The sequence below is a fragment of the Eptesicus fuscus genome, chromosome 15 (assembly GCF_027574615.1).
Source record: "Eptesicus fuscus isolate TK198812 chromosome 15, DD_ASM_mEF_20220401, whole genome shotgun sequence".
Taxonomy (NCBI): domain Eukaryota; kingdom Metazoa; phylum Chordata; class Mammalia; order Chiroptera; family Vespertilionidae; genus Eptesicus; species Eptesicus fuscus.
The window spans coordinates 67,422,391-67,450,170 of record NC_072487.1 but is presented as its reverse complement, the minus strand read 5'-3'; the positions used below and the strand labels follow the sequence as shown (position 1 = coordinate 67,450,170).

Sequence of the window (27,780 nt, the reverse complement as noted above, 5' to 3'; positions counted from 1 at the left end):
TGGCTATAGTGAAAGCAGCTGATGCACCTCTCTATGAATAATGGTCTCACTTTCTTCCCAAACGACAAACCTTAGAAAAATCTTTCCCTGGACCCTACTTTTTTTTTTTAAGTCTACATGGAAACTTGCAATTTTCCACTCTTTTTAAAAAAATATATTTTATTGATTTTTTACAGAGAGGAAGGGAGAGGGAGAGAGAGTTAGAAACATTGATGAGAGAGAAACATCAATCAGCCGCCTCCTGCAACCCGCGCCCCCCCACCCCGACTGGGGATGTGCCTGCAACCAAGGTACATGCCCTTGACCAGAATAGAACCTGGGACCCTTGAGTCCACAAGCTGATGCTCTATCCACTGAGCCAAACTGGTTAGGGCTGGACTCTACTTTTTATACCCTCCACATTCAAGTGTTACCCGGACCCCCCCGATCCTATCTCACTGTTGTCAGTCAAACCCATTCCTCCCCACCTCTCCGAATGGCCACTGCCCTGGTGCGGGCCCTATGGAAAAAGCCTTATCACTGGTGACGTGCGTTTAGTGCCCCCTTCTAAACTCACTGAATGTCAGTTATCTCTTCAAAGAACAGCTGACCCACAGCTCATCTAGAAAACTCTAGTGGATGCCAGTTGCTTTCAGGGTAGAGTTTATATACCCTGGTCAGTCATTCAAAGCCATCATGCCTGGCCCCAGTCCATCTTCCCAATTTTACCAACTACTCTTCCTCCCTGTACCTTCCGTGCTCTGACTTCCTCCGGGTTTATCATCAGAACAGAACCATCTGAGAACACCCCTGCCGACTAGCACCTGCTCCTTGCAGCACATCTTCCCTGAGAACTGGAGAGAGTGGGGTCCACGGAGGAGAGACCATGGGCTGAGAGGGAGTGAGAGGTGAGGGGGAAATTAAGTGGCAAAATGATTATCTAATAAAGGAATGAGATCCTTTGGGCAGCTATAAATGCAAGCAGCGCCATCAGGGCATAAATTTTCTAATGCAGACTCCTGTGCAACCTTGGGCAAATCACTGTTCTTGGCCGCGGTCTCCCCATCTATAAAAATGAGTACCTAGTACTCAGAGATACCCAAATACCCTCTCATACCATGTTCAAATTCTAGTCCCTTTTTCCTCCTCTAATATGCTCTGGTCTTTTAAAGAATATATTTTTATTTATTTCAGAGAGGAAGGAAGAGGGAGAGAGAGATAGAAACAACAGTGATGAGAGAGACTCATTCATCGGCTGCCTCCTGCACACCCCACACTGGGGATCGAGCCGGCAACCCAGGCATGTGCCCTGACCAGGAATTGAACCATGACCTTCTGGTTCATAGTTTTTTTTTTTTTTTTTTTTTTTTTTTAAATTTCTTTATTGATTAAGGTGTCACATATTTGCCTCATCCCCCCATTCCCATCCCACCCCTCTCCCCACGCATGCCCCAATCCCCTGTTGAACTTAACCGTTGGATAGGCTTATATGCATGCATACAGGTCCTTTGGTTGGACTCTCCCCCTCCCCCCCACCCTCCCCCTACCCTCCCGTATCCTCCCTCTGAGGCCCGATAGTCCGATCGATGCCTCCTTGCTTCTGGTTCTGTTCTTGTTCCTCAGTCTATGTTGTTCATCATTTCCTCTAGATGAACGAGATCAAATGTCACTAGATATATACTAATAAGAACTGAATGTGAGACGAGCAATAATATTTATGCTGACAGGCAAATGAATCAATCTGTAGCGAGCTTCCCCCTGGACCAACAGTTCTTTTGAGACCCAATTTCGATGTCCAGTAGTTCCTTATGTGTACATGTCAGCACTGACCCCTCAGCTCTGGATGGTGGACAAATGGTGGTAATGGAGGTCTGACTCCCTCTGGTTTGGTCTCGGCCGATCCCAGGGGCACGGCGTCACCTGGACTAAGGGGCACGTGGCCTCACCCATACCCAAGGGGCGCGTGGTCTCACCCGGGCTTGGGATCCAGCCTCACCCGGATGGATCCAGTGGCGCACGGCCTCACCCGGACCCAGGATCTGGCTTCACCCGTACCCAAGGACACTTGGCCTCTCCCAGACCCAGGGGCACGTGGCCTCACCCGGGCTTAGTTGCACAAGGCCTCACCTGGATCCAGGGACACATGGTCTCTCCCGGACCCAGGGACGCTTGGCCTCTCCCAGACCCAGGGCCACTTGGGCTCACCCGGGCCTAGGTGCACGAGGCCTCATCCGGATCCAGGGACGCATGGTCTCACCCGGACCCAGGGTCGCTTGGCCTCTCCCAGACCCAGGGGCACGTGGCCTCACCCGGGCCTAGGTTCACGAGGCCTCACTCGGATCCAGGGACACATGGTCACACCCAGACCCAGGAACGTTTGGCCACTCCCAGACCCAGGGCCACTTGGGCTCACCCGGGCCTAGGTGCACGAGGCCTCATCCGGATCCAGGGACACATGGTCTCGCCCGGACCCAGGGACGCTTGGCCTCTCCCAGACCCAGGGCCTCTTGGGCTCACCCGGGCCTAGGTGCACGAGGCCTCACCCGGATCCAGGGACACATGGTCTCACCCGGACCCAGGGACGCTTGGCCTCTCCCAGACCCAGGGCCACTTGGGCTCACCCGGGCCTAGGTGCACGAGGCCTCACCCGGATCCAGGGACACATGCTCTCACCCGGACCCAGGGACGCTTGGCCTCTCCCAGACCCAGGGCCACTTGGGCTCACCCGGGCCTAGGTGCACGAGGCCTCACCCGGATCCAGGGACACATGGTCTCACCCGGATCCAGGGATGCTTGGCCTCTCCCAGACCCAGGGCCACTTGGGCTCACCCGGGCCTAGGTGCACGAGGCCTCACCCGGATCCAGGGACACATGGTCTCACCCGGACCAAGGGACGCTTGGCCTCTCCCAGACCCAGGGCCACTTGGGCTCACCCGGGCTTAGGTGCACGAGGCCTCACCCGGATCCAGGGACACATGGTCTCACCCGGACCCAGGGACGCTTGGCCTCGCCCAGACCCAGGGCCACTTGGGCTCACCCGGGCCTAGGTGCACGAGGCCTCACCCGGATCCAGGGACACATGGTCTCACCCGGACCCAGGGACGCTTGGCCTCTCCCAGACCCAGGGCCACTTGGGCTCACCCGGGCCTAGGTGCACGAGGCCTCACCCGGATCCTGGGACACATGGTCTCACCCGGACCCAGGGACGCTTGGCCTCTCCCAGACCCAGGGCCACTTGGGCTCACCCGGGCCTAGGTGCACGAGGCCTCATCCGGATCCAGGGACACATGGTCTCACCCGGACCCAGGGACGCTTGGCCTCTCCCAGACCCAGGGCCTCTTGGGCTCACCAGGGCCTAGGTGCACGAGGCCTCATCCGGATCCAGGGACGCATGGTCTCACCCGGACCCAGGGACGCTTGGCCTCTCCCAGACCCAGGGCCACTTGGGCTCACCCGGGCCTAGGTGCACGAGGCCTCACCCGGATCCTGGGACACATGGTCTCACCCGGACCCAGGGACGCTTGGCCTCTCCCAGACCCAGGGCCACTTGGGCTCACCCGGGCCTAGGTGCACGAGGCCTCACCCGGATCCAGGGACACATGGTCTCACCCGGACCCACGGACGCTTGGCCTCTCCCAGACCCAGGGCCACTTGGGCTCACCCGGGCCTAGGTGCACGAGGCCTCACCCGGATCCAGGGACACATGGTCTCACCCGGACCCAGGGACGCTTGGCCTCTCCCCGACCCAGGGCCACTTGGGCTCACCCGGGCCTAGGTGCACGAGGCCTCACCCGGATCCAGGGACACATGGTCTCACCCGGACCCAGGGACGCTTGGCCTCTCCCCGACCCAGGGCCACTTGGGCTCACCCGGGCCTAGGTGCACTAGGCCTCATCCGGATCCAGGGACGCATGGTCTCACCCGGACCCAGGGACGCTTGGCCTCTCCCAGACCCAGGGCCACTTGGGCTCACCCGGGCCTAGGTGCACGAGGCCTCATCCGGATCCAGGGACACATGGTCTCACCCGTACCCAGGGACGCTTGGCCTCTCCCAGACCCAGGGCCACTTGGGCTCACCCGGGCTTAGGTGCACGAGGCCTCACCCGGATCCAGGGACACATGGTCTCACCCGGACCCAGGGACGCTTGGCCTCTCCCAGACCCAGGGCCACTTGGGCTCACCCGGGCCTAGGTGCACGAGGCCTCACCCGGATCCAGGGACACATGGTCTCACCCGGACCCAGGGACGCTTGGCCTCTCCCAGACCCAGGGCCACTTGGGCTCACCCGGGCCTAGGTGCACGAGGCCTCACCCGGATCCAGGGACACATGGTCTCACCCGGACCCAGGGACGCTTGGCCTCTCCCAGACCCAGGGCCACTTGGGCTCACCCGGGCCTAGGTGCACGAGGCCTCATCCGGATCCAGGGACACATGGTCTCACCCGGACCCAGGGACGCTTGGCCTCTCCCAGACCCAGGGCCACTTGGGCTCACCCGGGCCTAGGTGCACGAGGCCTCATCCGGATCCAGGGACGCATGGTCTCGCCCGGACCCAGGGACGCTTGGCCTCTCCCAGACCCAGGGGCACGTGGCCTCACCCGGGCCTAGGTGCACGAGGCCTCACCCGGATCCAGGGACACATGGTCTCACCCGCACCCAGGGACGCTTGGCCTCTCCCAGACCCAGGGCCACTTGGGCTCACCCGGGCCTAGGTGCACGCAGCCTCACCCGGATCCAGGGACACATGGTCTCGCCTGGACCCAGGGGTGTGTGGGCTCTCCCAGACCCAGGGGCGCTTGGCCTCGCCCGGGCATGGGGTCCAGCGTCATCCGGGTCCAGGGGCACTTGGCCTCACCCGGACCCGGAGTCCGGCCTCACCTGGACCCAGGGGCATGTGGCCTCACCTAGACCCAGGGACGTGAGGCCTCACTTATACCCAGAGGCGTGTGACCACACCCGAGTCCAGAGGCGCGCAACCCCGCCCGCACCCGGGTCTCAGCGGGGCCCCGTCTTCCCGATCCCAATTCCTGCCGGTCAATCCACCCTCAGCAATTCCCCTGGCCATCCTTCCAGAGCTCCAGTATGGCTGCTGCAGAACTCGTCGGGCGGCGGCTCGGCGAAGTTCCGGTGCACCCGGTGCATGGCGGTGGGCCAGTCTGGCGTCGCTGCGTCGGCCCTTGGGTCTGCATAGGTGGCCGGTCGCCGAGCATGCGCACCTGGCCGCTTCCGGGGCGTTGAGATTCTTGACGGACTCAGAGGTCAGCAGGTGCGGAGTCTCCCACCCCATGTCTCATAGGGGCTCGTCTGTCCGTGCTTGGCTGCCAGTGGAGCCGTCCCCTCAGCCGGAGACCGCCAGGGGAACTGCGCCGAGCACGTTCCAGGCCGCTGTTGTATCGCCTGAGCCATAGTTCTTTTGTGTCGCCTGAGCTGTAGTTCTTAAAGTGTGGTCTTTGGGTCACGGGCATCAGCATCATCCCACATACCCCTCTTTTATTCTAGTTGTAGAGCTTCTACTCAGCCAGCCCTATGGTGGTCTTGGATGGTGTCTGCTCTGCTCTCTTGTCGTAGTCTCAAAGTTGTTGTGGTAGGCAACAATCAGGCTTCCGCCCTATGCCTCCATCTTGGTCCTCCTTTGTATAGTTAAGTCTTGATTGTTGTTGGTGTCACTGGGGGGGCTCTCTTTGTCTATAAAGGAAGAGTTGCTGTGCAGGAGACACGTTTATGGGCCGGGTCTTGGTGCAGCAAAGCTTTGACGCTCACTGAATATTCCTGTTGAATGTGTCCCTTATGCACGTGGTTGAAATCTGGTGTCATCTCCCACAGACCACTAGATGCCCTCGTTTCTGGGTCTCCAATGGGGTGTAGATCAGCTACTGCCTTAGGCACTCAGCAAGGATTACAGCAAAAACTGTAGTTTCTTCCTCCTGTCTGAGTGGCCCTGGAGCAGTCCGACTAGAACAGCAGATCATCTGGTCCGCTGCCAGAGGGCAGGCCACCCACATGCATAAGCCGTTGCTTGGGGCGCAGGTGTGCCTGCAAGACTGGCGGGGCAGGTCTTCAAAACAGGCGGGGGGGGTCCCAGGGGGGGGCGGGGTCTCAGGGCGCCCACAGGCCATGGTGCGGCGAGCCTCGATGGCTGTGAGTCTGGTCCTTCTGCCTTCCATGTATCTAAGTCCCCTCGTTCCGCACTCCAGCGCAGCAAACACTGATTGCTGGGCGCACCTCTGCAAGAGTCCCGCCTCTCCCCGCAGGCATCTGGGTCTCCCGGGGTTCGCCAGAAGATGGGTTTCAGGGTGATGGAGAGCTAATCTCCCTTAGGTTTGGAACAAAAGCCCCTTTCCCCCGCCACCAGCCAGACCCACGCACCTCCACACCTCATCCCCTCCGATTTCGCTGGGTGCGAGGCAACAGAACAGCCTTTAACCTCCGCCGCCATCTTTTTCAAACTTCTCAATTTGTACTTCTTAATCCCTTCATTTCAGTCAACTCTACTGAAGTCTAGCGCCGCCGGGAGGTGCAGGGAAAGGGCGCCCGGGCCTCCGTCCGGTGCGCGGTGCGCGCGTCCCGCGGAACCAGGCGCGCGAGGGCTGCGCGGCTGGGACGGGCGCTGGGCGGCCGCCGAGCTCCAGGCACCACCATCACCGTGTTCCGGACGTCGCCGCCGCGGCGTCCCCCCAATTTATACTTTTTAATCCCTTGAATTCAGTCAACTCTACTGAAGTCTAGCGCCGGGAGGTGCACGGAAAGGGCGCCCGGGCCTCCGTCCGGTGCGCGGTGCGCGCGTCCCGCGGAACCAGGCGCGCGAGGGCTGCGCGGCTGGGATGGGCGCTGGGCGGCCGCCGAGCTCCAGGCACCGCCATCACCGTGTTCCGGACGTCGCCGCCGCGGCGTCCCCCCAATTTATACTTTTTAATCCCTTGAATTCAGTCAGCTCTACTGAAGTCTAGCGCCGCCGGGAGGTGCACGGAGAGGGCGCCCGGGCCTCCGTCCGGTGTGCGGGGCGCGCTGCCCGCGGGACCAGGCGCGCGGGGGCTGCGCGGCGGGGACGGGTGCTGGGAGGCCGCCGGGCTCCGGGCGCCGCAGCTGCGGCGGCGTCCCCAGCGTCCCGGGCCGGGCGGCCTGCGGGGGCGGCGGAGTTGCGAAAGTGAGTGAGTTTCCCAGGGTTTCGCCCGGAATGGGGTTCAGTGCAGTCGGAGCCGGTGCTCAGCGCACTCTGGAGCCTTTATCTCCTTCCTGCCAGTGAACTCCGGCCAGGTCATCAGCCGCCCCCTCCTCTCCGGTTCCATCCTCCCCGCAGGCGCGTGTGCTCGTGTCTCCGCCCGTTTCTCCATACCTCAGGCTTTTACGGCTTCCCCGACTGTCCCCGTGGCCTTCTCCTTCCCCCCAGCTGTGGGCATTTCAGTCCGCCAGCTCTCCTGTGGTTCTGGACGATGTCCGTTCTGACCTCTAGTTGTATTTTTGAAATTGTTGTGCCCGGCTGCAGGTTAGGTGTTTAACCTATGCCGCCATCTTGGTTTCTCCTTGGTTCATAGGTTGATGCTCAACCACTGAGCCATGCAACCCAGGCTAATATACTCCGGTCTTGTCTTTTGAAGTCAGGGTCTCCCTCGGAACTGGAGGAGGGATGAGTATGTGGGGGAGGGCTAGGAGCTTGGGAGGCAGAGTCACGTGACTGGAGTGAAAGAACAAGTGACCATCATTTGGACATTTATAAGGGAGGCTGCCTTCTTTAGAGGTCTAACAGCCAAATGTGCAGTGTGAACGCGGCAGGCCCCTTTCTCCCTAAGACTCAGCCACTCTAACTGCATAGTGAGGAGGTTGGTCTTGATGACATCTAGGCCACCTCTCTTGGCCATCTCTGATGCCCCTTTTCTCCTTTCGCTCCTGGGATGAGATGTTTCAGCCTTGCTCTTCTCAAGGCATTTGAGAAAACGTGGACACTAGCATTTCAGCGGCTAGCCCCTCATTGTCATTCATCATCATACCTCTGAGAGCAAGAAAAAGGAAAAAATAGAGGCCGAAAGGTTTTGGTGGCACCAGCGGGTGATCGGGTCAGAGAGAAATCAGAGTCCTTAATCTCTGCGACTTGGGGACTAATTGGCATTGACCCAGATCACGTGGGTAGCCGTGGTGGGTAGCCAGGGGTCTGAGAGGCCACAAGACAGGCCCCCGCTTCAGGGTCTCAGCCAGGGTGACACCTCTCCACTGGCTCCATTCCCTCTCCTCCTAACCTCCTCCATCCCTCTATCTACAGATTCGTGCTGGGGAGAAAAGCACGTGGCTAAGAGACTCCCTGAAAATTATGGCTGACTGAGAAGGAAGGGGTGAAGAAACCTCACCGACAGCCTGGAGCAGATACAATGCAGACGTCTCCAACATCCAGAAAGGATGTCATTCCAGTTGAAGAACCTGGAATTCCTGACACAGGCGGGCCTGCTGGGCGAGGGGTCCCTGCAGCTGTGACCCCACCGGTTAATACGTGGCCTTTCTCCAGCCTCTTCACCTCTGAGCCTCATCCCTCTCACCTAGAAGATGGGGAACAGCCCGGCCCTCTCCCATTCACAAGGATGCAGTGAGGATAAAATACACACTATTCTATTGAGAACGCATGATGATTAATCATGCACTTGTTCACTGCTTGAACAAACCTGAAACAGCAAAGTGAAAAATACAAAATAAATTAAGCGGAGGGTAATTACTCACTTTGCAAAAGAGTTCTTTACAAAAAAGAAGCAATGATGGCTTTTTCAAGCATCGGCTATTTTATGGGTTTAAAATAAAAATCACTTATAAAATTAGAGCCAAGATGTGCCCTGAGTACCGTGGGCCACATGTACGTGACCCGCCCAAGCCACAGATGCCATAATGCAAGGGGTTCAGACACCCCAAGATGGGAGAGCCTGTGGGTAGCGTGTGACTTCTGCCCTCTGCTTCAGATGGTCCTTTGCTCAGAGTGGCTCCAGCCTCAGTTGCCGGCAGATGGCCAGGGTCACAGCGAGCTTCCGTGGAAACTGGAGAATTGTCTTTCCCACTTCCTTCCATCTGGAATATTATACCACTTTACATAATGTGTACATTCAGCTGAACCGGCCAATTTTCACTTCGCTAGTCTCACGCCTGATTATATGCAATTCCTGTTCTTACTGCCCCCCACCTCCGTGTCTCTCTTCTCTTTCATGGGTCTCCCCATCCACCACCTTTGTTTCTCAATCTTTGTGGTTTTGTAGCTGCCTCCATTTCTCTCTTTGGTCTCTGCTTCTCCAATTTTCTCTTTCTCTGTGTGTGTGTTTCTGTCTGTTTGTCCTGCTCTACACCTTGCTTCCCTGGATAGCACCGTCAGTGCAAAGAAATTGAGTTTGGGTCAGAGGCCCAAGTTAAATCCCGACCCACCTTAATTTCATCCGTCTACAAAGGGAGTCTATAAAAGGAGAGTGTCTCTATAACTCCATGGGTTAACGTGAAGATCACATAAACTATAGCATGTAACGGTGCCTGGAACAAAGACAACATTCATTTTCTGCTAATGCCATCCCTTCTTTTCATCCCACACCCTGGCCAGCCCCCACTTTCTGGCATTAATTTAATTGAAAATCAGTGCCACTTCCCATCAGTTTCTCTCCTTTTTTTAAATTGAATTTATTGGGGTGACATTGGCTAATAAAATTATATAGGTTTCAGGTGTATAATTCTATACTACATCATCTGTATATTTACTGTGTTTTCACTGCTCTAAGTCAAGTCTCCTCCCATCAGCTTCTCTTACAAAACATCTTTACGCCACATTGGCTGGTATATGATGGAGAATTGTTGTGAATCATTAAAATTAAGCAGCGTGTGTCCAAGTGGCCCGCGCCAAGCCTCACAAGGGAGTCAGGATTCGCTGGTATGCCCATTTCCGGGCACTAGGGAGATCAGAGCAGGCTGTGTGCCCCTTCCTGGGAGAGGCACCTGACCTAGCGTGGCCTGTGTGACGCGGCGTGAAATCCTGATGCGCTGTCCTGCGGGACAGTCTCCGTGTGCCTCCCCACCCCTTGTGGTTGCTACAGAGCCAATTAATGAAGTCTTAATGAAGGGACATTTAATACTGCAACCAGGAGGTGGGGATGGAAATACACACACACACACACACATACACACACACCACACACGCACGCACGCACGCACGTGCACATGCATGAGCCTTTAGTCATCTACACTGACATGAAAGCTGCCTTCAGTCGAGAGAAAGGAGAAAGGACAGTGTGGTGCAATGGGCTGGTTCCTTATCTGTGGTATCAAACAACCAGAAATGGCTATTGCTAAGTGCATGTGTGTTTTAAGTGGTTTTTGTGGAGATCCTTTCTGCTCAGAATCTGTCTTCATGCCTTCAAATCCATCACAGTTAAGTCCTTTGTGGGTTAAGCATTGCCAACATTGGGAGTCCTTTTTGCCCCTGATTTAATCATTCCTATTTGTTGAATATTTGACATATAATGTGGCAGGTACTTTGTATTGATTATAATCATTATAATAACCTGGCAAAGAGCAGGAAATTGAAGCTTGGGGGGAAATGAAGCCATTTGCTCAAAACCATACACTAGTTAGAGGCAGAGCCAAGATTTCAGCCCAGGTCTGTCTGAATTTGATGCCTGGACTATTTCAGTTTTGGTCTGACTGCCTCTCTAGAAACAAAACAGAGCCCACCATGCGGGCAGTGAAGTTTGGAGCAAATTAACCTTTGCACTCGGATGTCGAGTGTGACTCAACACGGTTAGCATTAGAATAAAGGAATCGAGAAAAAAGCAAGCGAGTGCAAAGGGTTAAGGGGGTGGCAGTGTCTTGTCTGTAGTTCCCCCAAATTCATATGTTGAACCCTTAGTCCCCAATGTGATGCTATGTGGAGATGGGGCCTTTGGGAGGTAATTAGGGTTAGATGAGGCCCTGACGGTGGGGCCCTCATGATGGAATTAGGGTTCTTAAAAGAAGTGGACAGTGCACCCGCCCCGGCCCTCCCCCTCTCTCCCTGCACCCACCCAGGAAAGGCCATGTGAGGACAAAATGAGAATCTGAGAAGCTGACCATCTGCAATCCAGGTGGAGAACCCTCACCAGGAACCAATTCTGCGAAATCTTGATCTTGGACTTCTAGCCTCCAGAGCTGTGAGATACACATTTCTGTTGTTCCAGCCCACCAGTCTACGAAATTTTGTTGTGGGAACCCGAGCAGACTAAGACCTTGTCATCCTCTCCTGGGCCCTATATGTAGAGACAGAGTGAACACTGGCCCTGGGACCCCTACAAATGGAGGGGAACACAGCAGTAGCATTTTTCATCTCTATTGTCAAAGCATGAAACCAGCTTATTAGACAGGAAGTTCTAAGGGAAAGGGAGGGCAGCTGCTGTTGCTCACTACCCCCAGTACAGAGCACAGTGCCTGGCATATAATCAGTGCTTGCTCAACAACTGCAATGAATTTAATGCACTATCTGGGTTCCACACCCTCTCTCCACCTTCATGGCTGCGTCCCTGGCCCAGGCCACCGTCAACTCTCGCCTACATTATCCCATTAGCCTTCTAAGTGGCCTCCTTCCTACCACTCTTGCCTCTGTCCCTATATGTTTTTCTCAAGAGAGCGGCCAGAGAGGTCTTCCCAGAATATATGTCAGCTGGCATACGTCCTCAGCTCGAGTTCCCCCGGGGCACCCACTGCATTCGGACTGGAAGCCGATGTCCTTACAGTGTCTGCGAGGCCCCACAGGCTCTAGCCTTTGGTCCCTCTGTGACCCCATCTGATGTCCTCCTAATATCCAGGGAAGCTGAGCCACCTTCCCCTCCAGGATCTTCCTCAAACATGGGAGGCCCAACCTGCCCTTGAACAGCCTAATTAAACTTACAATCACTCCTCTCGTCCATACCCACAGCCCCCTCTTGTTGCAGCGCCCTTCACATAAAGATAACACATCATCTTCTAGCCTATGATCCGATCAGTTTATTTGTTACTACACACATTCCAATGACCTGTCTACCCCTTGCCCCCACCTGTCTGCCCCCTGCCTCCACTGCTCCAGGATGGTGGCGATTTTTGTCTGTTCTGCTCATTGTCAGGGCCTGGCATCCTGATTACGTTAGGTGTCAGAGTTGGGCAGAGCATTGCTTTCAATGAAGTTGGCAGCACCTAGAATTTGGGAGCTGGAGAGCACTTAGAAAGCTTCTCATGTAAATTATAAATGGAGAAACTGAGGCCCAGAGAACAAAGAGGCATGTCAAAGGTCACAGCAGGAGTAAAAATTGCAGATCTAGGAAAGAAGCCCACGGAATTTGTCTCCAAATCCAGTACTTCTTCCATTCACTCATTCCATTACTCATTGCACATCAACGGTGTGCTAGACAGTGGGCTGGGTTTGGGGACAAAGCAATGAGTAACACAGACACGACCCTGCCTTTTCCCAGCACACAGTCTCTCAGATGCTAGTAATTAAACAGAATCACACAAGTAGGTTTGTGATTTCAAGCTGTGATGATGTATTGATAGTACAGGCTAGTGGTGAGGAGGTTAAAGAGACTTCTAGGATTCCAATCTTAACCCCACCACTTCCTAGATGCGTGACTCTGGGAAAATCCATTAACTTACGTGATTTATTTCTCTCATCTGCACATGGCGATAACAGGGCATTACATGATGTAACTTCCCACATTCTAATATCCCTGAAATGAGAACTTGTCTGTTAACTATTGGTGTCTTATGGTTAATATTGACAGCCTGCTTTCCTTACTGGCACATTAAATATGGCTTTATTTATATTTGATTTTCTCAGTTTGGTTTCAGTCTGACTGTATCTACTGCACAGGGTCATGGAGAGGATTATATGAGGTCAGATATGGGAAGTGCTGAGAAGACTGCCTGATGCACACGTTTGCACTATGTAACGTGCATCATCATCATTATTATTATTATTTACCATAAAGAGGAAATTGAGTACTCTAATGGAGCGTAAACGAGGGACAATGACTGAGTCTAGAAGGCCAGCGAACACCTCCTGGAGGAAGTGGCATTTACGCTGAAACACGGAGGAGGGGTGAAGAAGTAGCGATAGGCGGGAAGCAGACCTGCTTCCGAAGAGACCAGCACCGACAGAGACCCTGTTAGACTGGCTGCTGGAAATGACGTACCATTTACACGTGTGGGAACACTTCACAACATGGAGTGTGGATCCCAATTACTCTCCAACTCCAACCTGTAGTTGTACCCCATCTTCTGTTTCCATGCCCTTGTCTGTTGATAACTCATTGGTCATAAGGTATTACAATACATTGAGAAGTTCCCTGGAGTCTTTTTCGAAATACCATTTTTGGAGGCCCTTGTATGTTTTTGTAATATACTTGTTAAATACAATTAAATATAGAATCTAACTTAAATGCCATTAGACTATATTTTTTAATGATAAATTCTAGTCTCAGAAATTGAGAGGCGCCTTCCTTTTTTGAAAAGTACCCCACAGATCATCATCAGAGATACCTCACACTATCTTCCTGCATGCGACTTTACAATACGAGATTTCAGATCTCTCACATCTTTTTATTTTTTCAAGTTCAGAAGCAAAAGTTGCCCTGAACCTTCAGTGGGATTGGCAAGGTCCCCAATAAGGAAAAATGTTCAAGGTCGGTTTTGCAGCCCTTTCTAACCTCGTCCCTCCCCAGGTTTGCGCAGTGAGTCCTGCTGCCTGCCATCGTGGGCTCTCTGACATTTTATGACCTCATCTTTGACACAGATTGTCCTTTTCCAAAGGACCGCAACCCTCTTCCACAACATCACATTTTACAACCCATTTAAACCAAGTAGAGCAAGACTCCCAAACAGAGATATAAAATGGTTTCCCGGCAACTCAAACACGCTGCCACAGGTCCACCTCTCAGTTCTGCACCTTTCCCTTGTCCCCAGAGTCCAATTGGGTCCTTTCATTTTTTTCACATCAACTCCTTCTATAAATTCTTTGTCCAAAGGATTCATACATGCCCCTGAGAATTCTCGGCAAACACTATCTAAAGAGAATGCCAGACTGCCTCTCTCTTTGCTAAGCAAATTCTCACACACTGACTCCTCGAAATAGTAGCTTGTCACTCAGCCTGGGTCCAAATCCCAGCTGTGATACTTAGTAAATATATGACCTTGGGAATGTCAATCATGTACTTTAAGATACAGTGTCTTCTATGGAAAATGGAAGCAATAATAACTACCTAGAATGTTGTTATGGAAACCAAGGTAGTTATGTAAAGTTTCAGCATGATGCTTGGTACGCAGTAAGTGCATAATACATTGTTATTGTTACTCCAGCTCTCATGTACCCCCTCGATATCTCGCCACAGTGATTCTCTTCACTGTAAGTTATAGCGGGTCCTTGTCTAACACCTCCATCTGCTATATATAGATAATGAACCTGCACAAACTGGATGAGTCTGGTGAGATAAATGGGCTTTTATAATTAACGTTCATTTACATGGACTTTAAGCAGAACAGCCTTGGTTGGCTGTTGTTCTTTGAATGTCTTTTGTTGAAAATGGTTTTTTAAAGTTTGATTCCATTATCCTGCATGTCTGAATAATAAGACATGGGGTACATTAGTTGACAATCAGTTTAGACAAGGCATTGTTTAAATCGGGTCCCAGTAAAGTTCAAGATAAGGAGTGCTGAGGTACATCCAGCATTGTGGATTCTGAGGACCAGAGGGACCCACTTCACGGAGGACTGATTTCCCCAGTTGAGGCCCTTTGGAGTAGCAGCATAGTTGACACAGACCAATTGTGAACAGGTAAGAGAATAGAGCTTACTTTAACTGAATTCAAGAAAGACTAGTACCCATTTCGAGAGAGAAGGCAACTTCCAGAAGAGAATTAGCTGCACCAGATAAAGGCTCAACAAAAAACAAATCTCAGAGGGAAGGCGGGGGTGGGGAATTGGGGAGAGATTGACAGGGGAACTTATACGCACATAGCCCAAGGACACAGACAGTATGTGTGAAGGCCTGGGAGGGGTGGGTGCAGAGTGGAGGGGGTCAATGGGAAAAAAGGGGGACATCTGTAATACTTTCAACACTAAAGATAAATTAAAAAAACAAAAACGTTTAGCCTAAATGACATTGTCAGTGCCCAAAGAGCTATCTATGGTCCTGACCTCAGAACAAGGCACCCAATCTATTGCCCAGGCCTTGATATTTCAGTAACTGAAACTTGCTCCTCATTAATTCATCCATCCATCCATCCATCCATCCATCCATCCATCCAAAAACTGCATTGATGTAGGAACTGTTTCAATCCCTGCGATATGGCAATAAGCGATATGAGCGAAGGCCAAGTTCTTATAAAACTTATGTTCTCATATACACATTTCTCTTTTCTGCTGTGACTGAAAGTTGGCTCTCTCCTGCTCATTTAACTGCACATCTCACCTCTGCACTAATTGACTTAAATCCTACATGTCTGCCACGTTACCTAGAAACCCACCATGTTACAATCTCCTTCAAGGCAGGGCGGTCTCCATCTCTGTGAATTCTTGGACTCTGTAACTTCGCAACGTCCTTGTGTCCCTTTAAACTTCAGCAATACGTGGCTCCAGCAAATATCAGAAACAATATGTGAACCTGAGAAATATTTAGTGGGATATACGACACATGTATGATGATAGAACTACACCCATGGTATTATCATTTCATTCCGATTGCAAATGAAAAGTGACTGATGAAGACAAGAAAATAAACTGATTTTGATGGTGAACATGACTGAAGTTCATATCAATTTGAAAAGAAAATTCAATCTGCTTTAAATGCCACCTACAAATTGTTTCAATCATACTTATGCTCTAAGTTATTAGTGCTGAGAAGGTCATAGAAACACAGATTTTGAGCTGGAAAATACCTCAGGAACTATTCAAGGTTGTAACTTGTCTCTTGCTACTAATTTATTGAGTGACACTGGGCAACCTGCTTAGCCTTGGTGGCCCTCAGTCTCCCCATTAGATGAGGCTAGATGACCTCTACAGACCTGAATTATATTTAAAGTATGTGTCCACTAAGCTCTTTGTTGGAGAGAGGGAACATACAGTTCGTGGTATGTGACATGCCCAAGGTTACTGGCAAATATGTGGCAAAGCTGGCACTAGGATTGAGGGCCTGGGACTTTGTTCATTGCACACGTTTAAAAGTCACATGGGGACTCAAGGAAAAGTCAGCAGACAGGAATGTCCAGGTTATTATAAGTTTCACGTTAGGTGGTCAGGCCCTAGAGGGCAGGGACTCTAACTAACTTTCTTCTCCCATAATCTAATACAGTTGTTCATTGCTGGATTCAAGGTATCTCTTAAAATACAGGGTGTCCCAAAAAATGTTTACACACTTTTTTTTTGATAGTTCAATTGATGTTTCTTTCTTTTCAGATTTAACCCATTGGAATGAATAATTATTCAAAGTGTGTATACATTTTTGGGGGCACTCTGCATTTGGTACAGTATTTGAAATTTATTAAATTAATTGATGACACAAATGACTGAATAACTGATTATACAAATAAAATGAGGCACTATGTTTGGAGTGCCCACTGTATATTAAGACACTACAGTCGGTGAATTTTAAATTTCACTCTTCATCTCATTCTCACAACAACCCTGCAGAATAAGAACTATTCTCCTAATTTTTGCATAGGCAAAAAATGAGGCGTGTATATGTTTAATGACTTGTCCAAAGCTCCACAACCAGCAATCAGAGAAACAAGGATTTGAACCCGGTTCTGTCTTACTCTGAAGGATATCCCAGTTCTACTCTGGTTCACTAAATGCTTGGATGAGGCAATAAATAGATGAATGGATTCATGACTTAATGAATGAGTGTTTTGCTGTTGTCTCCTGTGGTTTGGGCCATAAGATTTCTACACAGAATTTACCGTGATACCACACACGCACAGAACTAGAAATTTCACAGTAAGATTCACCTAAGATGACATTCTTCAGAGACAAAGCCTGACCATTAGAACTGTTTGGTACTCCGTGTTATGAGACTAGAGCACACAGACTTTGCATGTTCTTTTCTGTCTTCAAAGTGGGAACAAGGAGCAATGGTAGTCTATCCTGGGAAGGAACAAGCCTGCATTGAGCCTTCACTGAGGTATGTCTTTGCCTTGGTCCTTGATTGGTCTGTTCTCATTCCACCCACTGTTATGATGGTAAATATTTAAAGATTGGCCTTTCAAGGAAAATAAGCCGTGCTTTGTAATATTTACTTGTTTTAGTAAATATTAGCCTCATACTAGCCAATTTCCAAGCTAGCTACATCTCTCTGAACAAAGAGATGGGAAGAGATGATAACAATCAACTCTCAGGAGTCCATACAAGCCAGCTCCAGTACACCATGGATCCAATTCCATAATCAGGTCTGTGAGTGGTCCTAATTGTTAAAATCCCTGGAAAAACACACCCGAGCTGGCCTACGATGCAACAGCCAGGAACACCTGGCCAAGTTCACCCATGCATCGTGACCACTACATATTCCTCAGCAGCGGCATCGCCCCACTTTCCTCCTGTTCCCCACTCAGTTGGGAGGAATGAGCTTTCCTACTGATATATCCAGTAAAGCTTGTAAGGCATGATGAGCAATGCTCTGACTCCATGACTTTGTTCAACCCTATACATCCCACCTATAGAGGGAAGCTGAGCCATCTCTGACAGATCCAAGGCTTGGGTATGTACAGTGCTTGGGGACTTGGTTTTTCCATGACGTCCCCCAAATTCTAATTCCCGATGAAAGGCAAAAGAGGGGATGCCCAGCTATTCCCTCAGGCGTGGTTGTTCCCGAAAAAGGTCAGACAGATGTGAAGGGCAGTTTCCCTGCTTCGGTGGCCAGCAAAGTCTTACTAAATCCTTGTGGTTCTCAGAATCCTTCTCTCACTATGAGGTCTCTTCACGTTACCTTTCCAATGTCATCCCTCGCCACTCCCCTAGTCCTCTCCCTCCAACCCATGTCAGCACATTCGCTAGGGAACAGCACGACGGCTCCACTCTCTGGTTTCTGGAATCATTCCAAACTTCCCTCCTCTTTTTTGCAATGATGAAGTTCCTTCGGCTAAAGCGCCCGTCCTACTCACTGTCGCTACCAATTACATAAGGCTCTGCTAGAAGGCCATCTTCTCCATGATGTAGCTCCTGAAAGCCCCACCTAGAATACCTCCCTCCCTGTTCTCTAGGCACAGGGTACTTTAGGAGTGCCTGCCCTTGATGTATACCAGATGGTGTCTTTATAGTCGCTGTATATGAGCATATTCCTTTCATCCCTGTGAAAATGTGAAATCCACGAAGGCAGGAACATTGTCCAATGTGTCTGTGATTTCTCATAGCACTCGACACAGAGACTTAAGAGTTCGGGAATTAAGAAAAATCTTCATTGAATCAAATCTAATGAATTGAAGTAAATTTTGCAAAGTGAGTCTGAGTCAAGCCTCATGAAAATATATGCAGGGATCTTACGTGCCCATTTCCACTCTTCATTTGTAGAGAGCCCCAGCCATATATGGCCTGAGGGACTTGTAGCAGTAGGGTGCTTTGCTGGGCACTGGGGTGGGAAGGATACAGGGATAAATTAGATATAGTTCTTGGCTTTAAGGAGGTTACATTTAGAAGGATAGATAAGTTTTTAAGCAATAACTGATGGATTTACACACACACACACACACACACACAAACACACACATATATATATATACAGTATATATAATTGATTTCAGAGAGAGAGAGAGACAGAGACATCAATGATAAGAGAGAATCATTGCCTCCTGCACGCCCCACATTGGGGATTGATACTGCAACCTGAGCATGTGCCCAGACCGGGAATTGAACCGTGACCTCCTGGGTCATAGGTTGATGCCCAACCACTGAGCCACACTGGTTGGGCAGCAATAACTGGGATGTTTTAATCAGATTTTTAGTCAACAGAGGTTGTTCTCTGATGATACTGTAAATGTCACCCATTCACCAAACAAAGATGAAAGATAGTTAAGTGAATAGAACTTTGGAAGGCAAATAATTAACGTCAGAAGACATTCCAGGGAGAGGGAGGAGACAAAACCTTAGTGGGAAGGTAAGGGTGTTTGGGGGACAGTGTGAGTAGGGCAGAGTGGAGAATGCAAAGAGGGATGGGTCTGGGGAAGTGGCTCAGTGGAAGGGTGAGATCAGAGCACTCTAGAGGTCAGGCAACTGGCACTGGGCAGTGCTTTGTGGTCTGATTTCTCCAGAGCTGGGGAGTACTTAATTTGAGCACATATATAAGTGGATACGGAGGAAGAAGCTAAATAATAGTGCATAGAATTGTTTCAGGATGCATGGGGAGGGAAAGCCCCTCCCTCCCTCCCTCCCTCCCTTCCTCCTTCCCTCCCTCCCTCCCTCCCTCCCTCCCTTTCTCCGTCATTTTCTGTTAACTAATTATATGTCAGCATTATGCTAAGTTTTTTTAAGACAGAGAGATGAGCAAGGCACATGTTTTGAATCCCCCTTCCTCAGACCCTAACAAAATGTGCAGTTGGGTGATAGATCCAGACAAGGAAAGGATAGACTGTGGACGGGGACAAGACTATGCCACATGAAAGCACAGAGGGTTTTAGAGCAGAGAAGGGGGCCCCTTTATGTCAGGACTGGGGATGGCAAGCCAGGAATTCCTGTGGGAGGAAGGACATTTGGGTTGAATAAAACGGAAATTAAAAGAAGCCCCTGGTCTCCGAGTAAAAGGGGAAGAAAGGTATTTCAGGGGGCAGACACAGTCTGTGAAAGAGATGCAAGTGTGCGAGGGCATGGGGTCTTAGGGAGCTGCAGGTATTGTGCCTGGAGCCCTGGGCACATGGCAAATAGAAGCAGAAGATGAGGTGACATAAGTGAGCTTGGTCTTGTCGGATAAGTAGATTAACAGCTAGGGTGGCTGGGCCTTTTATTGCTTGTGTAGAAACAAAGGGACTACTTGGGAGGGAGAGTGTGCAGAGCCTTGCCATTTCAGGGTATCCTTTAAGCCCAAAACATCAGCAATCGCTGGCAGCTCCTTAGAAATGCGGAATCTTAGGCCCCACTCCAGACCTACTGAGGCGCCATAAGCAGTGTTTTCTTCCAGCACAGACTCCGGAGTGGGAATCTGGCTCTGCCATCTGCAGGGGCTACCCCTCTGGTCCTCTCACCTGTCTTCTCTGGATGTCAATATTCACAGCAATAAAGCTGAGAAGGTCAGTGGATTCTGTTGACATTTTCAGCTATAAGGTTTGTGTGTGTGTGTTTGTGTGTGTGTGCATGTGAATGTGTGTGAGTGTGCGGGGGAGGGGGGATACTGGTGGAAGAGCTGCTCATTTTTAAAACTTGCTAACGCATGTCTGCTGCCTGGATGGCCCACTGTTTACAATTGTGCCCTCAAGCCTGTGGCTAAAGGAAAAGGTCATTAGAAACCACAGACATGTACCTGAAGGCAGATTAGCAGGGGAAACCAGGTCAGACCCTCCGTACTCAGCACTCTGCCGAGCTGGGGTTTCAGGGATCGGGGCAGAGAATAGGATCTCTTCTGTTCCCTCCCACCAATAACCTTCCCTTCTTTTTAAGGAAAGAAAAACAAAAAGGAGCAGGGCCAGATCGAGAAGCACACAATTCTACAAGGCTTGGGGTGAGAATTATCAAGAATGGGTGTGTGTGTGTGTGTGTGTGTGTGTGTGTGTGTGTGTGTGAGAGAGAGAGAGAGAGAGAGAGAGAGAGAGAGAGAGAGAGAGAGAGACAGAGGTGGGGGGTGGGGAGAGAGAGCTCTAAAGCCCAAATGTCTGACTGAAGAGAAAGAAGACCCAGCTGTCTGGTCAAATGGTACACTAGAGCTGCATCACATTTACCAAACAGCTTCCCCAACAGGCCTATGCAAAGGCTGCGAAAGTGTGTCTGAACAGGCTCCCAACTACACAGTAAGAGAGAATGGTGGTTATAAAGCCAAATCCTGGCCTGACTCTGCAGAGACAGGGTGAGCCTAGAAAAGCCCTGTCCTTACTTCTGAACTGGTGCCCACAGAGAAGTGGGTGAGCCCTGGCCAGTGTGGCTCCACTGATTGAGCATCATCCCATGCACCAAGAGGTCGCCAGTTCGATTCCAGGTCAGGACACATGCTCAGGTTGCAGGTTCGATCCCCAATAGGGGGCATGCAGGAGGCAGAGGATTAAGTTGCTCTCTCTCTCTCTCTCTCTCTCTTCTCTCTCTCTCTCTCTCTCATCAGTAAAAACATAATCTTAGAAAAAAAGAAGTGGGAGAGAACTGGGAGGAGGGAGCACCGGGCCACAGAGACCACTCAGTCTGGGCAGAGGCTGCCCCCTGACATCTGTGCATGAGTTTTCCAGACAAGAATGCTAGAGAGGAATGAGGCTCCAGAAAAAATACAGCGACACACATGGCAGGAAGGAGCAGAGGGTGGGAGGGAGCGAGGAGAATGGACTTCTAATACCAGCTTCATTCCTACTTGCCTGTGACCTTGGCAAGTCTCTGTAACTCCCGTGTCCCTATTTGTGGACATTAATAACGGCCACTTACTGAGCAATAACCATGAATAAGATATTGTGCATTTACCATAAAGAAGAGAGCATCTTATGGGTTTAAAGGTCATCTCTATGCTGTTGACTCACAGATTTCTGTCTCCAGCTGAGACCTCTGCTTTGCATTCCACTTTTGGACCCCAAAGCCCACTTTCCATCTCCACTTGGTGATTAGTAGTCACCTTGAACTCATATTCATAACAACACTTGGGATCTCCCTCACCTCAACCCTGACCCTCCTCCAGCACCTAACTCCTGACCCAGCAAATGGTAAACCCCTCCACTCCACTGTTCAGACAGAACAATTTACAATCATCATTGATTCCTATTTCTCACCTTCCATATCCAATAACACAACTTTATCAAATCTACGCCCTACATATATCTGGAATTGGACTCTTTCTCACATCTACTCCCCTAACCTCCTTGGTCCAAGCCACTTACCAAGTCTTGCCTCGATGAGAATAACAGTGCCCTTGAGTGCCCCTGTCAATTGGCCACAAGCAGCCGGAGCAATGCCACTGAATGTAGATTAGAAAACCCATCCTGTTGAATGCAGGTTAGGTCATGTGGTTCCTATGCTCAGAATCCTCCAGTGACTTCTCATCTCACTCAGAGTAAAACCCAAAGTCCTTATCATTCTATCAAGCCACCTAAATCTCCCCTCCACAGTCTTCCTCTTCTCAAGTCTGCCTCCAGCTCCCTCCCTTGGCTCCCCTCAAGCCATGGCAGGTGTGTGGGGGGGCGTCTTCCTGCTAGTGCTGAACCCTGGGCACCTCCCTGTGCTCCTGCCACAGGGCGCTGGCCCTTGCTTGTCCCCCCGCCTGGAACGACCTCTCCCGGATAGGGGCAGGCCTCCCTCCCCCCCTGAAAGCGCCTGCTCAAATGTCCCCTTCTCAGAGAAGCCTTCCCTGACTCTGTCTGGGCAGTAACAATGCCGCTCCCACTCCCACCCAGCTTAGCACTAGCTGTGCTCTGTGCTCTCCCAGCATTGACCATCACCTGACAAGCTGTATGTATATCTACCCGCTTGTGTACTAAGATGAAATCTTTCTTTTCCTTCTTTTTAAATATATTTCCTTCTTTTCAAATAAATTTTTTAAATTGTTGATAGTATTATAAGCTATGCATATAACTTCTTTGGTTTATCTCTTCTCGTCCCCTGAACCCCTCATCACAATGATGGAAATTTTCTATACCTGAGTTGTCGAAGAGGTAGCCACTAGTCACACGTAGCTATGGAGCACCTAAAATGTGACTGGGGACCTGAATGTTTACTTTTATTTAATTCTAATTAAGTTACATTTCAGCAGCCACCTGTGGCTAATGGCTGCTATGTCAGACACTGCAGATGTAATGTCTCCCTAGAATTTCAATGTGATCAGGGCAGAGATTTTGCCTATTTTGTTCACTGCTGTGTCCCCAATGCCTAGAAAAATGCCCGGCTGCTCAATAAATACCTGTCGAGCGGGTGAATACAGTATTATACTAGCAGCTTCCTAGGCATTAGCTCATTCCATCTGAACAACAGGCGTGCAGGGCAGACGCTATGTTCGTTCTTTGCTGCCGAAGAACACCAGGTAGTCTGTACCCCGTGACCAACATCTCCCCATTTAGGGTGAGTTAAATCCTGGAGATCTAATGTACAGCACAGTGAATATAATGAACACCCTATTATACATTTGAAAGGTAGTAAGATCTTACATGTCAGCATCATAAAATATGGTATGTGAGATGATGGAGGTGTTAATTTCATCATGGTAGTCATTTCATACTATGTACGTGCATTCAACCATCACACTGTACATTTAAACTTACATAATGTTATGTGTCAAGGATATCTCAATGACGCTGGAAAAATGATAGGGAAACCACACTGCTAGTCGGAGGTAGACAGGATCGAAGCTCAGGGATGTGCGATGACATTCAGACACTGCTTTGTTAGAGCTGGACTACAGACTCTCTGAGATTCTGTGATTCTGTGGTTTCCTGAGAACTTTCTCCCCCGTCAGCCAATGGCAGCACATACTTTAAGCACCAACTGGATTGATGGGTCTTTACATAAAGCCCCTTGTCAATCCCTCAGAAGCCATGATTCTTAGTTAGAAGAAGGGCAGCCCACGCTCCAGCCCAGATCCTCTCTTCTTCTTTCCCAGCCCCGCCCATGGCTCACCGGTTTCTGGGTCGCAGAGCTGCTCACAGGCGTCTGTCGTCCTCTGTCCGCAGAGGTCCCTCACCCACGGGGAGGTGGCGTTGACCTGGTAATACAGGGACAGCTTGGCTGGGTTTAGCCAGTCGGAGATGTCCAGGTAGCTCCCTTCGCTCACCACGAAGCTGCTCCCTGCGGGCGAATAAAGAAAGACAGCTACTTTCTCCCTGATTTTAGGTGCAGGTATGTGTCTCACTGCTGATGCTGCCACCAGGAACTCAGACGGTACATATAAGTCACACAATCCCCGCCCCCATACACACACCCAAAGTCGCCTGTTCTCACTGTCTACATGCATGTACACAGTCTACACGCATTTACAATGCGCCCTCATGGTGTCAGCAGCCAGTGGAGACAAAGACAAGTGAGGCATGAGAGACAGTTCAACTTAGTGATTACGTCAGGCCCTGCGACTGAGCGAGACCTGGGTTCAAACCCTGAGCTCACCCTGGCCAGTCACTGATTTTGGGTGAGTCACTCAATGCTTCTGGGCCTTGTTTACCTCACCTGTCAATGGGAATTTTAATGGGACCTACCTCAGAGGGTTACTGTGAGAATGAAATAAAATAATGCAGATAAAGTGCCCAGCCAGTAGCTCACTTGTCCTAGTAAAGAATGATGCAATATTGAAATCCAAAAGAAAAAGAGAGTGAATGTCCCTGTCAACCTAGCCATGTCCTCTGGAACAAGGTTCACTGCTATCCACTGGGGCCAGGTGGGAGAGACCAGTTGAGCATAAGGGAAATAGCATAGCTTCTTGGCATGGCTTTTGTTGTTGTTTGTTTGTTTTTCTATTAGAGAGAGAAAATCAAAGAAATCTTGAGCACCTCTAAAAAAGAGCAGCACCTGTGCAGCAGAAACACCTCAATGCTGGGAAACAATAGGGAGGTGGAGTTTGGGGTGAACTGGGCACTGCAGGTTCTATTGAAAGGGAGCAACTGCACCCCAGCTCAGCCAGCTCTGGCCAAGTGGGGGGAAAGGCCAGTGAGCAGATCTTCAGTTTCTTCAGGAGAGACTCGACATCAGATTTTTATGGTAACCAACCAATGTTTAAACAATGGCTTAAATTTGTTATTGAAAACAATTTATGCTCTAAAATGTTCCTCTTTAACACACACACATGTATGCACATATACATATATTCATGTGTGTTTATGTATGCACATGTATATGGATTACATACATATATGCACATACATACATTCTTTGCGGGGCAAGGAACAGACATCCATCAGGATGGCTGCATTAAGAGTGTAAATGGTGGTGCCTGTATTTTGCAGCATACCAAAGGTAAAATTTTACAGGGGGAACAAAGGTTCAAATAGGACCAGACTCCACCAAGCTGGATTGGAGAGCTGTTCTAGATTCATGCAGATCTAGGGATCTCAGTAGCAGATCTTAAATAGTTTCATAATGAACATGACTCAGCTCCTCTCCCTGCATTTTCTTCTCTCTCCCTCACTCTCTACCAACAAAATCTCTCCATGTATACAATGCTAATTTCCAAAGAAAGGACTCAGGTAATAGGCATCAGATGGGTTTGAGAGCAACCTCTCTGCCAGGTCATATCAGACCCTGCTTGTTGACCAATGGTTGGGCTCCTCTCAGCTCTGGGGCCCTGCTATGGTCCAATGGGCAACAGCCAGAGGCAGGATCACATCAGACCTTACCTGACTGCCCTGAGGATCTAAGATGCGCTGAGAAGGGTAAGGATAGGGCAGGCAATGTTATCTTTTCTAAGTCACACAAAAGTTGTGGCTGATATCATCCCATAGAATAAGCACAGTAGACAATGGGATTTTGGGTGATGATGAAAGAGGAGTCAATGGGAAAAGCAAAAGGAGTAGATAGCATCAGGCTCCGAGATAAGAAAATGGCCGTATTTGAAGTTGGCCTTAAAATCTTTGGCAGCTGAACAGAAAAGAATAAGTTTGCTGGATCCCATATTTCAAATCTCTGGCATGGGAATATATGCAAATCTATCTGCAAAGCCATATTTCCCCCTTTGGAACTGAGCCTAAGCCGAAACATGGCACATGGGTCCTTATGTGAGGCACCAAACATCACTATCGACTACAGATTTTTCTTTTCAAAAGCACAGTCTTGCTGTTTAAAAGGATAATCTTTGTATTTATTCTCACTAAAGACTGAGGGATGGATATTGAATTCTGTCCCAGGGCTGCGTTTGGCTAATACCACCACTTCGGGAGAGCTATGGTGCAGGGATAAAGAGAAAGGAGTCAGCAAGACGTGCATTCAGATCTTCCCCCTGCTGTTTACCAGCTCTGCAAACTTGGGCAAGAAAACAAACCCTCAGTCGTCTCATAAGAAAGTGTGAATTGTGACTATCTCTGCACAGGGTTAACATAAAGATTAACTGAGTCAATGTGATTCTCTCAGGTCCGATTCCCCAGGAACCAGACTCAAAGGCAGAGCCTGGCACGCAGGAGGCTGTGGAGGTACACCCTTGTAAAGGGATGAGCAAAGTGGGATTGGACAAGAGAGAGAAGTCGAATTGTCATACTGCTGCAGCCAAGACCTTAGCTCATCTCCTAGGGAGCCTGGAACTGGAGAGGTCCTTCAGTTTTCCCAAATCAGGACAAGAACATCAGGTCATTGTGCCTCAGCATTAGCCAGTCACAGGCTGTGGGCTATTCCTGGGGAAGAGATGTAAACTTGGGGGAAGTGGTCCCTTTTGATGGATGGCATTCCTCCAAGACAGACTTGGAGCAAGTAGTCAGCCACCAACAATCCTGGCAGCTGGGAAAAGGAGTGCCTACGTTCTAACGAGAGATGTGGACACAGCAAATCTCCATACAATATGCACAATATGTGAAGTCCCTGGCACACAGTGAAATCTCAACTCACAGGAGTTATTTTGACGACTATTTGGATTTCTTACAAATTGGGAAGCTCTGAATGCAATACCAGTTAATAGATCTCTCTCAAATCTGAGGAATGTGAGTCTCTTTGGAAGGGACTAACTCAAACGCAGGTTATCCTTGACTTCTTCAGAAAGATGTTCTCACAAGGTCTATGGTTGCTTTAATGGCAGAAGGGAGTCACTATCTTTGGAACACCCTCTCTGCTCCAGTCCCTGGGGTGAATGTGTTACGCATCCTGCTTTCTAATCCTTATGAGAGCCTTGCAAGATAAATATTTCCCCATTTTACAAATGACAACAGGAGGTTCAGAGAGCAATGGTTTTAGCCAAATTTGTACAAAGAGTAAATGGCCAAAATAGAAACTGCAGCATCCAAGCTGGGACCCGCCCATTATTCCAGGCTGTCATGAGAATCAGGGGCTTTGGTTGGATTCTCTGGCCCTCTGTGGTCCTGCCACCCTCTGTGCATCTACCCATCAGTGTGCATCCTGTCGCGTGGGAGGGCTTTTGCTTTCTCTGATAGACTATGATTTCCTACAGGGACGAGGTCATGAGTTATTCATGAGCCCTTATCAATCAAGCCCTCAGTAAAATGGCTGGCACATACTGGAAGTTTAGTGAGTGTCTGCGGAGTGAATTAATGAAATCAAAGTTCCACGCTTGACTGGAGGGAACTTCAACTCCCTCTATCATGGGATTGTGAGGCAGGAATGCCTCCAACACTGATCTCAAAGTTTAAGTCTTTCCATCCTGTGAGAGCCAGAATACAAAATCAGCCCTTCAGAGCCTCCCCGGTTCCAACCCAAAACTTGAACTTCACTATCATGCGTCCTGAGCTCTGGTTCGCCCCAAGGGCTTGTGATGTGGGTGGTTCAGGTGGAGATGCTGGGGGACTCAGTGTGACAAGGCCAGGCCACATGGCATAGAGATAGCACATCAGGTAGTGAAAGGAGGTAACTGTGCAAATGCAGTCATCAAGGCTTAATTCATGTGTCCATTTAACCATTTACTAAACCCCTCTTGCATAGGAACAGACAGAGAGAATAAGAAATAGCCTGGATCCATCAAGAACATGATGGACTACCAAGGGCACGGGCATTCATGGCTATAATACAACCTTGAGTGTGGTAAGAACTGCCTGAAAAGAATGGGCTTGTC

At 49.9% G+C, this 27,780-nt stretch overlaps 1 protein-coding gene across 2 annotated transcripts in view; it reads right to left on the bottom strand.

The window, feature by feature from the left end:
- Positions 1-27,780, bottom strand: part of ASTN2 (astrotactin 2) — a 769,045-nt gene that overhangs the window by 418,687 nt on the left and 322,578 nt on the right. For both annotated transcript variants that reach the window (XM_028161420.2, XM_054727144.1), the window contains exon 7: positions 23,703-23,870. In XM_028161420.2, the coding sequence (XP_028017221.2) occupies positions 23,703-23,870 (168 nt within the window). The remainder of the gene's footprint in view (positions 1-23,702; positions 23,871-27,780) is intronic.